Source organism: Prunus dulcis, unplaced genomic scaffold (genome assembly GCF_902201215.1).
Source record: "Prunus dulcis unplaced genomic scaffold, ALMONDv2, whole genome shotgun sequence".
NCBI classification, from domain to species: Eukaryota; Viridiplantae; Streptophyta; class Magnoliopsida; order Rosales; family Rosaceae; genus Prunus; species Prunus dulcis.
The window spans coordinates 20,687-38,014 of record NW_023010166.1 but is presented as its reverse complement, the minus strand read 5'-3'; the positions used below and the strand labels follow the sequence as shown (position 1 = coordinate 38,014).

At 37.1% G+C, this 17,328-nt stretch overlaps 2 protein-coding genes across 2 annotated transcripts; both read left to right on the top strand.

Moving 5' to 3' along the window:
* The first annotated feature begins 1,766 nt into the window (after positions 1-1,766).
* Positions 1,767-2,828, top strand: LOC117613086 (L10-interacting MYB domain-containing protein-like). Its single transcript, XM_034341732.1, has 2 exons — positions 1,767-2,129; positions 2,235-2,828. Exons 1-2 carry the CDS (start codon positions 1,767-1,769, stop codon positions 2,826-2,828), a joined length of 957 nt encoding a protein of 318 aa, XP_034197623.1.
* Positions 2,829-3,002: 174 nt separating this feature from the next.
* Positions 3,003-4,352, top strand: LOC117613085 (putative nuclease HARBI1). Its single transcript, XM_034341731.1, has 3 exons — positions 3,003-3,491; positions 3,577-3,808; positions 3,898-4,352. The coding sequence occupies exons 1-3, from the start codon at positions 3,003-3,005 to the stop codon at positions 4,350-4,352; spliced, it is 1,176 nt and encodes a 391-aa protein (XP_034197622.1).
* The last annotated feature ends 12,976 nt before the right edge of the window (positions 4,353-17,328 follow it).

Genomic DNA, 17,328 nt, shown 5'->3' with positions numbered 1-17,328 from the left:
ATAGATTTTGTTATGGTCTTGTTTTGTTTCTCTTCCTAATCTTTGTATCCTGAAAAACTATTATTGATTCATTGGTTATGTTTTCAGTTTGGAATTTTGGGTTCTAGATGAATTTTTATATCAGTATTGAGCCACTGTTATTTGGTATCTTATTGAGTTGCAAGTTGGTTAGGTGAATTCTTTTTATTAGTTTGGAGATAGAGATAAAGAAAGTGAAGTGTAGCCTTGCTAAGCATGAGTTTAGTCCTTCAATAAGTAATTCAACAATCACCTTTGTACTTTCAGATCCTTTTATTCTTAACATATAGCTCTGTTTGACAAAGAAGCTGCATTTTGATTTTGTGCATGGATTTTATTTTACTGTTAATGTAAGAGAACTGAAGTTACTAAAATCTTATATGACTAGACTTGAAGTTCAAGAACGGAGGTGGTTTAATTAGCACCTAATCGTGATCAAGGGACGATTAAAATTTAGCATTGAAGGCTGCTACACCAAAGCATAAACAGAAGATTAAATTAATTAGGATCACATCTTGAAAATAGCAGATCATATAAATGTACTTCAAACATTTAGCAGGACGTTGAGACTTTTCAGGGCTTTCTTTCATTTCCAAGTGTCTTATATCTAATACGAAGTAAAAACAATCACATCAATCTTTTGAAAAGCAGATTATGAGTCCTGAAAAATATGAAGAGCTTAGAGGCAACTTGAGGACTTACTAGTCAAAGAGATTGGTGAGGAAAAGGATGAGTTGGACTTGGACTGTCTCACCCTCCTTGTGCCCAAATCATGTACCTTAGTTAATGTAGGGGTCCATACAAACTTTCCTGGTGAATATCAGCTTCACAAGCCTGAACAATTGAAATATTTCTATCCCAAACATTTCTCTATATGTTATATATAATATTTGATTGAAAGATATTTGGGTCATTATATTAATAGTTAATGTGCTTTGATCATGTCGTTGAGACTTTTGAGGGAGGCTTGTTTTATTTTCATGTGTGTCTGAGGGGGGAAGAAAGCTGTGTTATGAAATTTTATTGTGATGGCAACCTTTTGGTTTATTTTGTAGAGTTGAATGACAAAGCCTTTGAACAATAAGTGGTAGTTTGGGCCTGGGATTACTTGAGGCGTATAGTTCAACTTTGGACATTTTTGTAGGCATTTCAAATCATAGTGACTTTCAACCCTAAATCCTAAAATGGTAGTATCTTTGTTCGGTGTTGTTTCTTGTTTTAAGGGCCTAGTTTCCACAAGCAATGTAAATAAAAACAGTATTTCGTATCCTAAAAAACAAAATGATTGAAGGAGAGTATGAGACTTTTGGATTATAATTTATATCACTGGGCCGTTTCACACAGAGTCTGCTTTCCAAAATGTGGTCACTGTTTTGGGAACTTTTATTGCTGGAATACATTTACTTGGTAGTTTATTGTAAGATTTCTTTTGACATTTTGGTTTACCCAATTTTTACATTAATTATGTGATAGGGTCTATCTCCTGAGCAATTCAAGATTGTGATTCCGAAAATTCCTACGTATTTCACGGTATGAAACTTTCCTCTTTAATTTTTATTAGCAAAGCTGTATTCGTAGTTCTCCTTAATTTTATCTTTTTGCTAGTTTGAACCATCTATGCATTGTTTAGATTAGATAAACATCTATGCACTGCATTTGAGTTGTGGCTAGTTTGGTTTGTTTTGTAATTTGCTTGTATTCCTATTATTTTCTTTTGTGCTTATATATAATGTCTTTGTTGCAATAAGATGTCAAAGAAGAATAGTAACTTCACCACAACTGAAAATGTTGCAAGTGGATCCCGAAAATTGTCAGCATTGTGGAATGCTCAAACTATAGCCATCTTCATTGACCTTTGTATCAAGGAGGTGGATCTAGGCAATCGTCCCGGTACTCACTTTAATAAGGTTGGATGGGCAAGGTTGGTTACAAATATTAGTAAAGAGATAGGAAGACCGTATGAAAAATTACAATTGAAAAACAAGTGGGACTTACTAAAAAAAGAATGGAAATTATGGAAAGATCTAAAAGGGAAGGAAACTGGTCTTGGGTGGAATGTCACTAAGAATACCGTTGATGCATCTGAGGAATGGTGGCAAGATAAAATTAAGGTATTTTAATTTTTTGTTCTTGTTTTTAATATACTATAAATATCCATGTTTTTTTTAACTATGTTTAAAAAATTCATTATAATATTTGTATATGTCATAATGCAGGCAGAACCTAAATATGCAAGATTCCAATTTGAGGGTATTAGTCCTGAGATGGAGGAGAAGTTAGATATGATGTTTTTGAATGTCACAGCCACTGGTAAGCATTCTTGGGCACCTTCATCTGGTGTACTACCAATTGAAAGTGATGATGATGTCAACCAACTTGAAGTTAACAGTGATTGGAATGAGTCTGTGCCAATTGAAACCACTCAAACTACAAACAATGTGCCAAAAAAGAGAACTAATCAATCACTTGAAATTCAAGATAATAATGAGAAGAAAGGTAAAGGAGGGGGAAAAATAGGAGGTGCTGCAAAATTATCACTACAAATTGAACGTCTTGTTGAGGTGGTTGAGAGTAGGAGTATTGGAACATCAATGGCTAATATAGTTTCACAAGGAACTAGTATTGCTGAAGTGATGAAAGATGTTGCAACTTTACCTGGGGCAGAGCGTGGTAGCAAGTTGTGGTGGTTTGCAACTAAATTGTTTTGTGCTCAAGAGAAGAGAGAGATGTTTGTTGTCATGGAAGATCGTGACCTCAAGCTTCAATTTCTTAATCATGAGTTAGCTGAAGACTATAATTTGATAGTTTAGTAGCTTTAATTTATGTTTCGTTGTTATGTTGTTAATTTATTTGAATTTGTAAATGATATTTGAATTAATGCTGGATGATCATTTATTTGAATTTGTTAGTGATATTTTAAACATGCATGCACAGTGAAAATGATATTTGAAGTAAATAAGCACATTTGCAGGTTATTTTAGAACATGTCCATTCCAGAAGAGGAGAAGGAGATCAACCAAATTATATGTGTCACTGCTCGTCTTATTGAACTTTATTACGTGAAATATATTCATAAGACCCCTTGTATGAATGACCATCAAACAGGGAATATTTGGTTGATGGGAGTGTTACAAGGAAATGAAAGTCGTTGCCATAATATGTTTAGGATGGATAAAGATGTATTTACAAGATTGTGTGATGAATTGCAAAACAATTATGGATTAAAGGGTTCAAGAAGAATGAGTGCTGCTGAGATGTTAGGGATGTTCTTGAACATCTTAGGACATGGATCTGCAAATAGGCAAGCACAAGATCGCTTTCAACATTCTGGTGAGACTGTGAGCAGATATTTTAGTATCTTACTTGATGTTGTATGTCGTTTAGCTGTGGATGTAATTAAACCATTGGAAAATGCGTTTACCAACACTCCAAAGGAAATCCTACAGGATTCTAGATATATGCCTCATTTCAAGGTAACTATTGCATCAACTATTAAATATTTGTCTATGTTTTATAATGTTATAATTAATATTATGTTTGTCTTTTTATCACTTGTAGGATTGTATTGGTGCTATAGATGGTGTTCATGTGCAAGCTGTAGTATCTCCTTCTAATCAAATACCATTTATTGGTAGAAAGGGGATACCTACCCAAAATGTGATGGCTGCATGCAATTTTGACATGCAATTTATATTTGCATGTGCCGGATGGGAAGGCACGGCCCATGACACAAGGATATTTCTATCGGCTTTACGTGATCAAAGTTTGCATTTTCCTAAACCTCCAAATGGTACTATTTCTATCTAAAGAAAATGAAATTCATATAATTTATATTTAAATTTTTTTACATTGTGAATAATCTATTAAATTTTTTTTTAGGAAAATTTTATCTAGTAGATGCGGGATACCCACAAATGAGAGGCTACTTAGGACCATATAAAGGTGAAAGATATCATCTTCCTGATTTTCGTAGGGGTGTTCAACCGATGGGTCATAAAGAGGTATTCAATCATGCACACTCTTCCCTGAGAAGTGTTATTGAACGCACTTTTGGAGTATGGAAAAAGAGATGGAGTATTTTACGCGACATGCCTAGTTATCCTTTTGCAAAACAAGTCAAAATAGTTATTGCAACCATGACACTTCATAACTATATAAGAAGACATGCCAAACGTGATTGTCATTTTGATGAAAGTGAAGATGACCTAAATGGTACTCAAGATGAAGAGATTGAGAGAGGCGTTGATGCACAACAAGAAGATGGTCCTGTAACACAAGAAATGGAGGCATTGAGAAATCATATAGCCGCAAGTTTAATGAGTTCATCTGGTTAGAAATGTATATGATTGCTTGTTTATGACTAGTTTAATTTTTGTTATGACCATATTATTGACAATATATTTATTTTTAATTTTATTTATAATATGTTAAAAGTGAAAGTGCTTTTCCTTTTACCAAACACTTGAACAAAAAAGTCATTTCAATATAATGCCCTTTTCATTATATCATTTTTACCTTGATTAAGCGTTGTTGCAGCAGCAGACTTGAAGGTTTTAACACAAAGGTAGTAGTTAGTTCAGACTTATCAGATTTCAGAGAGTTATCAGATTTCCTAATTAGGCCACCGTGTACCCATTCATTCTTAGTGATTACCCACAGTTGGACCGATGTCTACGAACATCCAGTCCGATTTCAGTTTATGTCAGTGCACTTGACTTTGCCTCATGAGTTTCGGGGACGCTCGGACCGTGAGTGCCAGGATTTGCTGCTCGGCAGACTTGGTGTCCCGAGACCTGCCAGGATTGCGGCTGGGCTGACTCTGTGTCCCCGAGACCTGCCAGGATTGCGGATCAAGTTGACTATGGTCCCCTGCATCCTGCCAGAGCGACTCGAGCTGACTTAGTGTCATCGAGGAATCTGCCAGCGGGACAGGCTGATCATCGTCCCTTGATTTCGCCAGTTTGCGGCTCGGGTAGACTGCGTGGCACCCGAGACCTGCCAGCGGAATTGACGGTTATGACAGGGGTACAAATAGGTGGTACTTTCAAAGGATTTTGGGTTTTATCTTATTTAATTATGACTTTCAGTTATTTTATATCAGCTTTTTCCGATTTTTCAGGCATTGATACCTTTATATATTGTTCAGTTATGCAAGGTTTGAGCACAGAGCTTTTATACAAGTTTGATTTCAGTGTTTTATGCAAGCTTTGTTTTCAGTGCTTTTGTACGAAACTTTTCTAGCTTGAATATGATTTATATAGGATGCCTTGAGTTTAGCTTGCTTTAAATGGAGAGTACGTATTTAGTTTTATTTAACTATTTTTAAATGGGGGTTATTATGTTTATAAAATTATTTTCAATAACATTATTTTTGTCCACTCACCTTTTCAACTTGTTTTTCACCCCCAGGCCATAGAAGTACGCGGGATCCACCACCGGGCCATTCGTAACTTCCGTGCCATTAAGTAAGGTAGAGTTTTGTAGAAAATTCCTGAAACCTTGAAAACTTTAGAATATGCTCTGATATCTAGTATTAGTGGAAAACTGGAGTTGAGATCTGTTACTTGTTATATTCTGGCTGTTGGGATGAAATTACTGATTGTTTAACAGGTGAAAATTTTTTGGGATTAGTCAAAAATATAGGGTAGACTCTGCCGAAATTTCGGCAGAAGTCTAAGGGAAATTTTAAAAAGAATTTGAGACGAGAAGGGTAAAAAGGTCTTTTGTGCTCGACATTCGCCAGATGTTGGACACGCACAGGATTCGACTCTAATTCCAAAGCGGAAATTGGATCGGGTCCTGTCAAAATCACATATTCTCATGGTATGGACATTTTTACAATTTTTTGTACATATTTCTGGACTTCAAGCCCTTACATAATTGTCCATATTTTGAGGAACTTCTGGCATCTCATTTAATTGCTCATCCATGAGTTTAAGGAACTGCAAGTTCCCATTTGTATAGTGACGGTTTACCCAAAATGGTTAATATTTATGTATACGTCACTATTCATATATCCGGTACTATTCATCAAGTCATGAATACGTATCTATTCATGTGTACAGTATATTTGCCAGTATAGTTATTATCCATGTGTACGGCACTATGAACTAATATGGTACTATTACATCATTAAAGAACCCCAGGTCCTTATTTACATGTCAGGGATCAAGGACCCTCAAGTCCAATCACATGTTTACAAATATAGTACCGGAGAGACTGCCAGCTCTCATATCAATATCATCATCAAGGATCTTCAAAGTCCTGATGTAATTGTATGATGAGGATCAAGGAACTTCTGGTCCTGATCTGTATACTGATCCATAAAATAAATTGCTTGTAAATAAATTATTGGTATGGACGATAAAGCCGCACATACTTTAAATAAATGTAAATGTGCGGTAAAATAAATTCATAAATTAAATTGCTTGCTATATGGACGTTAATCCCGCACCATACTTTAAATAAAATTAAATGTGCGGTAAAGTTAATTCATAAAGTATGAGGGTTAATTCCACATCATACTTTAAATAAAAGTAAATGTGCGATAAAGTAAACGTACATGTATGGGCACTAATTCTGCTCCATACATTTAAATAAAAGTAAAGGCATAGACGATAAACCCGCGCCACCCTTTTAAATAAATACTGTCGTATAGTAATAAACCTACACCATACAGTAAATAAAATAAGTGTATGGATAAAACCACGACAAAAAAATATAGGATGTGAAACCGTCCATATAATTACCATATATATAGATAAAGTAAAGACAATTATTTGTTGGTTCTTATCAACACCACGATCAAATAGTATAATATTATTATACTGATATATTAGTGGAAAGCTAGATATATCACGTTAGCTTTTCTTCTTTCCACCTGCAATCTGGCAATAATCCTTTGTTTCCTTTACTTCCATGTAGGATTTTGCTTTCCACTAGGCTGATCAACTTGCTGTGTGTCCCACTTTTCAATAAATATACTCCGGCATAAGCTCACTTTTTAGGCATGCTTGCTAGATCTCCAGTGCCTTGCATCAAATCAACACCGGCCTTTCAACAACTTTTAGTGGCTTACTGCAAAGTCAATTGCAACAGCAGCACAAAGGCTTGGTTCAACCAATATCATTGGCTTTATTGGGTTGCCATCAAGATCTACTCTAGCAATCGACGCCATTTTCTACGACTACGTTCTGGGCTTGTGAGGTATTTGATGGACAAAATTGGCGAGAAGAGGTTGTGAGAGGTTGACATGGGAGCTGGCAGCTCTGCAAGAGGACATAGCAGACCAGCCAATTGCAATGATTGCAAAGGGTTTGATCTAACTTGGGGAGATGAACAGAGAAATGGAGGAGACTCTGGATGAGCATGGCCAAGCCATGGTGAGAATTTTGGAGGAGGCAGATCAGTTGAGGCTAAGTACTGTCAAGGAGCTTGTGAACATATTGACACCTCTTCAGGCTGTTGACTTTCTGGTGGCAATTAAGAAGCTTCACTAATATATGTATAAGTGGGGCAGGAACAGAGACCATCTCCAGCTCTGATTATTTTACAACTACACACTTGCAGAGTTGCAGTTGCAGAAGATGATGGATGGACGGAAGGAGGGACAAGATATCTGGGTTTCATCAAAGAATTCAGCTGGTATCATTAAAGTGAATTCGTGCTGATAACGTGTTGTAAACTAAATAGATTATGGAGAGAACTGAGATTGAGAATGTTTTCTCTGTATATTACAAGTGAGGATGAAGTCTTATTTTATAGGCAACAAAATCTAGTAGTGTTATTGCCTCCCATGGATATGTGGTTGGCTCTCAAGCGATGATGGCAAACAAGCTTCATCATTTCTCTTCAACCAATTAGGTAGTGGGCTCTACCATTTTGGGATCCATCCTTGACTTTACAACAAAACCTTAATTAATATTTAACCATTAAACTATGAAGAGAAAAGGACACTTTTGCCCTTAGAATATTCTAGTAAAGGAAAAGTTGACTTTTTCATCAAAAAGAATTTGACTATTCTACTTGCATCGTTGCGTAGAGCGCGACGAAACGAGTCCGTAGACACGGAGTGGACTCGAATCGGAATTATAACGAAGAAAATACGGTCAAAACACTTAGAAGGGCAAAGTGGTAATTTTTGAAATCAGGATTTTTTTTTTTTTTAAAAAAAAAAATCTGACATTCTTTCTCTTCCCTCACTCTTCTTCCCCCCTATTTTTTTTCCTCTATACCCTAGGAACCGCTGTTTTTCTTCGGAAAAAGCTCGGAATCACGCCGGAGTTGACAGAACTTCCAAGCTTTCGTTCTCCTTCATCCGGCCACCAAATCGGACGAGTAAGGCATCGTTTTCTAGCTATTTTCCATGCTCTAGCTACTGGTTGGGTAGGATTCCAGAAATTCCAAGCGTATATCGTTTGATTTTCCAATCTAGGTTTCAGCCGATTTTGAAAGTGTGATTCCGGCCACTTCCGGACACTTTTTGAGGTAGGTCCAAGAACAAAAGTGGTTCCAAAATGGGTGTTTTACTTAAGTTAGGAGTTTGGGCCGGCGGTTTGGAGTTTTTCCTGCCGCCATGAATTTCTCAAACCCACCCACGCACTGTTGGCGTGTATGGCGGCACGTGGACAGTTTTGTGGGGACCATACTCAACCCTAAAATGATCCTCGTGTCGTCACGAGCGCGTAGGAATTTGAAGATCTTAATTTGGATAATATATGAACCCTGAACGGATTTCGCATCTTGTGTGATTTTCGAGTTCAATGGGTTCGAACCGTTGTTCGTGCGTTTGTGACCAAACCAACTGTCCCTTTGAGATCAGACTCTTAGGACTTGTGTCCTAGGTTTAACGGAACATTAATGTGGGCATAGGAGTAACTTTAATTGGATGCACACACTTCTAGGAGTCGGGGGTCAGGGTTTTATTTAAATATTTATATCGAGCAGTTTTTTAATATATATTATTATGATAATTGAATCAGGCACCCGTGCACCAGTTGACTCGCAGGAGGGACCTTCAAAAGGTCCAGCGAGCTCGGACCAGTTGTGAGTGGACTTTTCTTTTATAAATGATTTTATGCAAATGAATTTCATTATTTGATCTTGAATAAGTTTTATTGATTATGGTTTTTCTAGCATGATTTGTTGAAGTTAAATATCTTTATTTATATGTTACCTAGTTGAAAATGCTAAAAAGATATGAAAAGTAAAGATTGAGATTTATTTCAGATAAAATGGGAGCAGAGTTCTAGATTTGACAAAAATTCAGTTATTCGTCAGACCTTTCAGAAATTTTATATTTTCTTAAGCCGCCTTAGGTATCAAGTTATAGAAGCAGCTTGCCTTCGGTATATGTTGCCTTCAGATATGACGATGTCCATAGACATCCAGTTTGCCTTCAGTTTTGTCAGCGTGCTTGACATCTGCCTCACGAGTTTCGGGGACGCCCCGACCGTGGGAGCCAGGAATGAGGATCAGGTTGATTACGGTCCCCTGAATCCTGCTAGTTTGCAACTTGGGTTGACTTTGTGTCACCGAGACCTTCTAGGGAAATTGACGGATTATCAGGAATTGACGGATATCATAAATCGACAGAATTTAAGGGGTACACCTAGGTGGTAGTTTGAAACTGATTTCAGTGCTTTTAAGAGTTAAAAAATGATATGAGTATGCTTGACATATATTTTATATATGTGAGTGCATTGATTTCAGTATGTATATGATTAAAAGAATGAATTAGTTTTGTATAACTGTTTTTATAGTGGGGTTAGTATGTTCTTATGCTATTTTTCTTAAAAATTTGTTTTTGGGTCCACTCACCTTTTAAATGTTTTGCATCCCCAGGCCGTAGACGTGCATCTGAAAGCCACCACGTGGTAGTTTCCGCTTCCCACATCTTTTCAGCTTAGTGTAGGGTCCTTCACCCTCCAAATGTTCTTCTTGTAAATTAACTTGTATAGATGCTCTGATATTGCCTTATAAGGTTAATAAATACGACGATAATTTTAAATTTACGACGTGGTAAATTTTATTATACAAAGTTAATTGAACAAACCAATGTGGTTAGTATTAAAGATACCGTTGTAGTACGCTTCAAGAAATAAGTCAATAAATTTATCTTTACCGTCGTTGTACATGCATTTAATACTGCGGTAGTTTGTAATTTACCGCCGTGGATTGTTTAGAAATTATACGGTGCCGGATACGAAAACTTGGTCGTGTTTATTACGGAATAAAAACGGCGGTTGTTTTTTAACAGCATCGTCTTTACTTTCTACGTCCGTGGATTCATACCTTCTGCCGTTGTTTTTGGGCTCCGAGTTTACTCTGAGGAAAAACTTTTTCAATAAGACGTCGCTTTTTTAATTAGGTGTGTCATTTTTTAAAAACACCAATTGGAATCTCCATTTTTTAGATGTTTAAGTTAATCATACACGGCTGTGTTATAAAACCGTCGTCTATTCAAACACAACGACGGTTTTCAGTCAAACTGCCTTTTTGCCTTCTTTTTTTTTCTGGTCGTCTTTTTCACTTTTTATAGTAGTGATGAAAAGATCGACGTTTGATTATAAATGTGCTATGACGGAATTTATAAAAAATAGAAAACCGTCGTTTTTTTCTGGTCGTCTTTTTCACTTTTTATAGTTGTGATAAAAAGATCGACGTTTGATTATAAATGTGCTATGACGGAATTTATAAAAAATATTGTTTTATAGGGTTTTGGGAACCACGACACTAGAAGAGTAGATAACGACTTCTAAATGCAAAAATATCCACGTCATATTTTTATTGTATCAAGACGATTTAAATTTGTAAACCACGATGGTCGGTTTCTTCACTTATAGCGTCGTATAACATTGCTTTACGACGTCGATTTTTTGAAAATTAATGTTGTATTTATTTCTTTTATATGTTTGCCTTATTTGTAAACCTCGTAATAGATAATTGCATATGAGATTCCAAGAGATATAAAATCTTACCAATGGGAGCTTTTTGTCTCATCATAATCGGACCACAAATATGAGAAGGAAGATATTTTAAATATTGATGACATATGTGTCTTTGTGTCTTTGAGATACATAAAGGCACATACACATCAAAATCCAAACTATTTGTCTCTAAACCAAACAATATTTTGAAGCAGAGAATTGAGAAAGACAATTTTTTGAAAGTTAACAATGTGTGAGTGTTTTAGTGTCTTTGAGATACACCAAAACACATACATCGTTAACATCCAAATTATTGCCTCCAGAGAGGTGAGAGAGAACAAAGGCCAGAAGAATGCAATTTTATATCAACTTGGAACCCTAAGTGAAAGAACAAAAGAAAAGACCCAATTTAAAACAACCGTCTTCCTAACCACGTCGGTCATATTATCAAAAGGGTCATCAAATAATAAAACTCCAAGGCTCTTACTTTTGGACATTCTCTCTTCTCCTCATGCCATGTGTCACTTTCTTTATACCAAAACAATGTCATTAATGCATAGCTTTTGTTTCACAAGATTACCCTTAATAAATATATTGACTTTCATAATACCTTTAATTTATCTAAATTTTTTTTTATAAATTGGAAATAAAATAAAATAAAATAATAAACTTTTCTGTTGCCTTACTCGACCTAATATTTTAAACTTTTTGCCTTACTCGACCTACACTTTTACTGTTTCCAAACCTGAGAAAAAATTTCACACTTCTCTCATTTTTCCTTCCCGAAGCGCTGTGTCTGTATATCATCGTCTTCCTCTCCACTTTGTCTTCGTCTCTAAGCTGAAACTCCCAACTCCAAGAGAAAACTTTCATTGCACACAAAAGATAAGCATTTCTCACTTTCTTTGTTCCTATTTTGCATGCACATATCATTATAGGTTTTTGTTTTGAAAATCTTTTTACGTTTTTTCTGGCGAAAATCATTTTACTTTTTTCCAAGTTTGATAAAATATACAAACAAAGAACGAAAGTGTCTGGGACCATTACTCTATTTCTTGTATTTCAAATAAATAAGACGATGGTGCCTTCTTATTTATGTGGTTAGAAATCATGAACCACGACGGTAATTAAATACCACCTTGATAAATGCCTATTACGTCTGTTGTTCTGATTTCGTGTCATGTGAATAATAATACTACGTCAAATTTGTTTTAAAAAACGTCGGTTTTAGTAATTGAAAATCTAAAATATTTTCACATGAAGTTTTGAATTTGGAACCACTACTCTGTTTTTGAATTTTAAACCACGTCGGAAATTAATTACTGCCGTGATAAAGTTCTTATTACGTCGATTGTTCTTATCTTGCATGGTGTGAAATTTAATAATACGTCATTTTTAAAAAATAACTATCGTGTTTTTTTCTTAATTACATCTAAAATATTTTCACTTGCAGGTTTGATTTCTCTCTAACCATGGTTTCTTAAGAGCAAAGCAAGGATTCTAACTTGAAAAAAAATAAATGTAAGGAGCTTAAAGTTTCAAAACCTCAAACCAAGTCTTCAAAGAAGATGAAGTTTGTTTTATCTGCTAAGACAGAACCAGGTAGCACGACAACATTTTTTGAGGAGCAAAAGTCAAGTCGGGGTATAAACACAATGCCCCCTGTTGTGAAGTGAAAATATCATAAAATCAAGCCAGTTATTGAGTACAATAAAAGGGGGAAACCGTGTGGCCTTGCACATACTGAGATGCAGTCCCACATTGGTGTGTTGGCATGCTCCAGAGTCCCAATTGTGGACAAGAAATGGACTGAAATCCTCAAGAATATAAAAGAGCAGATTTGGGAAGCCGGGCCCTTGACATGGCTTATGTGGTAGGTCAAGGGGGCAAGAAAATGGTGTTATCAACTATTGGCAAGAAATGAAAGGATTTCAAGTCTACACTAACTAGGCATCATATCCTTCCATTCATCAATGAGAAGGAGAAGTTAAGACAACCCCCTGAACTATATAAATTCACAGAGAAAGCAGACTTGGATGCCTTTGTAGCTTCAAGGTTATCCGAACAATTTGTGTTTGTGCATATTGAACAAGCACAGAGGAGGGAGAAATGTGAGTACAATCATCGATTGTCTCGAAAATGATATGTTGGTTTGGAGGATGATTTGCAGGAAACCATGGCCGAGGTAGAAATCGATTGGTCTACTTTATGGAAGAAAGCTAGAGAAGACAAACACGGTAATATCCCCAATTCAAAGGTTGCATAGAAGGAAAAATTAATTGTAAGCCTGAATTCACTCACTTTGTTTTAAATTTTTATTAAACTGTATTGGAATTTTAATTAGACTTGCATGTGGAACTAACTTTCTATTTTTGTTGACTTTTTAATGTGTCTTTAACGTATGAATTGCAACAAAAAAAAAAGTGCCTGAAGGCACTCTTGCTGTCTTTGGAGGTTATGATGTGTTGACTATGGCTTTGGGTTCCGAGCATCCAGGGAGAGTTAGATGGGTAGCTGCTGGGATTTCCACTAGGAAATACTTCAATTTACCTGGCCAACAGAGGGTAAAGTTTGCCGTTCAATTAATGGAAACTGTAAGTGATGTCCTTAGAGAAGAGACTTTGAATATGGAGGCTAGAACCAAGCAATCATTACTACATTTTACTATTTGCGCGACAAACTTTCGTCGCGCAAAACGCAATAAAGCGACCCAAAAAATTAAAAACTTGCGCTACCAAAGTTTTCGAAGCGCAAAACCTCTTAGCGCGACATACGCACACCTTCGTCTTACAAAGGGGGGGAAAAAACCCGGGTATTCTGTTGGCACCAAACACTTGCGCGGCGAGAGCAATCATCGCGTAAGAAAACCTAGCGCGACAATGGGAGACTTCGTCGCGTAAAGGCAAGGTTATTTGGCTGCGAAAACTCATGCGACGACAGGTTTCGTCGCAAAAGACAACTTAGAACGATGAAACCATTTATCGTCGCGTAAGAAAACAAAGGATATTTTTAATTTGGCGCCAAAATAATTGAGGGGGATTTTTTTTTTTTGCGCGACGAATAATATTTCGTCGCGTAAAGCAGATGTCGGTACATTCTCGCGCTACGAAACTGAATTGTTACGCGACGGAATTTTGTTTTTGCGCGACGAGGACAAGAATTTGCGCAAAGAAATATTGTGCCATGCAAATGTCTTGCGCCGCGCAAAAGTTTTTTTGTCGACAAATTTTTACGCAACGAAAAAACTCGTTTTGTGCGACTGAAAAATGGTTTTTCGCGACGGCATTTCGCGCGATGCATTGTATTGTTCAACACATTGTGCTACGTCATTAGTTTATAAGTATTAATGTAAATTCGTACTAACGCTATTAATTTTGTTCTCGTTAGGGATATTTGTAATTAGCGATTGGTGGAGAACGATTGACAAGGTATTTTATTCGTTTTATATATTAAAAATGTTAAAGTTAGTTTGTTATGTGTACATTTTTTTTTGTGAAGTTATATTTATATTATGTTGTTAAATTGTGCGTGACGTAGCACAATGTGTTGTGATGTACGAAGTTAATTGAAATTAACTTCGCACTTTTATTTGTATGTTTAGTAACATTTAGTTTTCCGTTCGAGATTAGTTGGATTTCGTACATGGATGCGTAAAGCATGACTGCGGTCCAATTAATTCTTGAATTGTCCCACTATTTGGACAGTTTGGTAATGCATAGTGTTGTCACGTAATCTACGGCTACAGGATTAGGTTTCGATTGTGGAGATTTCGGTGTCATCTCGGTACGTTCTTCGGGTGGTACGTAGGTATTTATACCTATGCCCACCTCAAGAACTGTATCGAGATGCTGCCGAAATTCATCCATGTCGAAATCTAATCTCATGTAGCCGTAGGTTACGTGACAGGACTATGCATTCCCGAATGGGATAGGGCCCTTACCGGAGGCATAAGGTGACATTATAACTTCGTATGAAGTTGTTGTGATTGTTATGTTGTGATTATGGTTTCAGGAATTATGAGCAGAAGGTGGATACAGAACCCGAATAGATGCTGAGACGAATACTTGGATGGAATCGAGGATTTTATTGAGTTTGCACGTAGACACAACCCGGGTGCAACTAGAATCCGATGTCCTTGTAGGAGGTGTAATAACACGTTGTGGGAGACAATTGAAAATGTTGGATTTCATTTAGTAAGGAATGGAATGATTGAGACATATAGCATTTGGAACCTTCATGGGGAACAATTAGACCATGCTTCGTCTTCAAATGCCACAAGAATGGACAATGTTGAACCTATTGTGGATCCTAATGATCAAGTCATGGATATTATACAGGATGCTTTTCCATTTGCATCGACCAACATCAATCACGAAAGGGAAGATGACGTGCCAACACCAATAGACAGCGCGGAGTTTGAACAATATGAAAAACTGTTAAAAAATGCAAACCAAGAGTTATACCCGGGGTGCGAGAGCTTTTCCGTTCTCACTGCCATTGTGGAGCTAATGCACGGAAAAATAAAGTATCGTATGTCGAACTTGTGTTTCGATTACTTTTTGGGGGTTTTCAAGAGAATGCTTCCGACGGACAATTGTTTGCCGAAAGACCATAAACACGTGTAGAAGGTGTTGAATGGTCTTGGATTGGGTTATGAAAAAAATTCATGCTTGCAAAAATAATTGCATGTTATTCTACAAGGAGCATGAAACGTTGGATACATGCCTTATATGCAATGAGTCGAGGTTCAAAATGACATCTCAGAATAGAACGACTAAGATCCCACAAAAAGTCATGCGTTATCTGCCCCTGAAACCTAGGTTGCAGCGATTGTATATGTCGACGCATACTGCAACAGACATGAGATGGCATAAGGAAAAACGGGTAGACGATGATGTGATGCGGCATCCTGCAGATGGGGAGGCATGGAAAGAGTTCGATCGAACGTTCCCCGAGTTTGCTGCTGATCCCCGAAATGTGAGATTGGGACTTGCCACTGACGGATTCAATCCGTATGGGGTTCTAAACCAACACCACAGCACTTGGCCGATTTTCGTATTCCCATATAATTTGCCGCCTTGGAAATGCATGAAAAAAGAATACATGATGATGACTGTTTTGATAACTGAGGATCCTGGGAGGTCAATCGATGTTTACTTAAGGCCGCTGGTTGATGAGCTGAAGGATTTATGGACAAACGGTGTTCGCACGTACGATAAATCAACTGGGAAGATGTTCACTTTGCGGGCAGCAGTTATGTGGACTGTGAATGATTTTCCAGCATATGCAATGGTTTTTGGGTGGAGCACAAAGGGTTATATGGCATGTCCTGTATGCAAGGAAGATGTAACTTCTGGTTGGCATGCGGGAAAAGTTTGTTACCTTGGTCATCGGAGATGGTTGCCATGGGACCACAAGTTGCGGGAAAAAGATAAAGAGTTCGACGGGAACACAGAGCGTCGCCTCAGACCTAGAGAATGGTCCGGTGATGAGATCTTGGAACAGCTTAACCGTTTGGATTTTGCTCCGTTCGGAAAAATAGTTAGTCGGACCAGACCTTCTACACATATGAACTGGACTCACAAGCCTATGTTTTTTGAGCTCCCATATTGGTCAAAACTCAAATTGAGGCACAATCTAGATGTGATGCATGTTGAGAAAAATGTATTTGACACATTGGTGGGCACGATTCTAGATATCGAGGGCAAGACAAAGGACACAATCAAAGCCCGTCTTGATTTGGAAAGAATTGGCATACGAAGGGGTTTATGGATGAACAGGGACAGTGATAAAGCTAGAAGGGATCTTGCATTCTTTTCTATGAAACCGAATGACAAAAAAGAGTTTCTAAAGTTTGTATCGTCTGTCAAATTTCCTGATGGGTATGCTTCTAATATCGCACGTTGCGTGAATGTTGATGGGGGTAAATTTACTGGACTTAAGAGCCATGACTGCCATGTGTTTATGCAACGCCTACTTCCTGTGGGTATTCGACATCTATTGCCGGAAGATGTTGTGAAGCCAATCATGTTGTTGTCCAGATTTTTTTCCCAACTGACGGCAAAAACATTGCGAAAGACAGACATATTGCAGTTGCGCCATGACATTGTCCAAGTCCTATGCAAGTTTGAGATGATATTTCCTCCAGCTTTCTTCACAAGTATGATGCGCGTGATGGTTCACTTGCCAGAAGAGGCATTGCTTGCTGGTCCTGTCAACTATCGTTGGATGTATCCAATAGAAAGGTATATAATCCTTATCGTTTGTGTATGCATCATTATCACAGGCTTGCTAATTTGTATCATATCTTTTTATTTTGACAGGCTTCTCGGAGAGCTGAAAAAAAGTGTACGCAACAGGGCAAAGCCCGAAGGATCAATTA

Coding starts and splice junctions, on each gene's coding strand:
- LOC117613086 (XM_034341732.1), top strand. CDS start 1,767: ATGTCAAAGAAGAATAGTAACTTCACCACAACTGAAAATGTTGCAAGT. Junction 2,130..2,234: donor GGTGGCAAGATAAAATTAAG/GTATTTTAATTT, acceptor GTCATAATGCAG/GCAGAACCTAAATATGCAAG.
- LOC117613085 (XM_034341731.1), top strand. CDS start 3,003: ATGTCCATTCCAGAAGAGGAGAAGGAGATCAACCAAATTATATGTGTC. Junction 3,492..3,576: donor GATATATGCCTCATTTCAAG/GTAACTATTGCA, acceptor TATCACTTGTAG/GATTGTATTGGTGCTATAGA. Junction 3,809..3,897: donor TTTTCCTAAACCTCCAAATG/GTACTATTTCTA, acceptor ATTTTTTTTTAG/GAAAATTTTATCTAGTAGAT.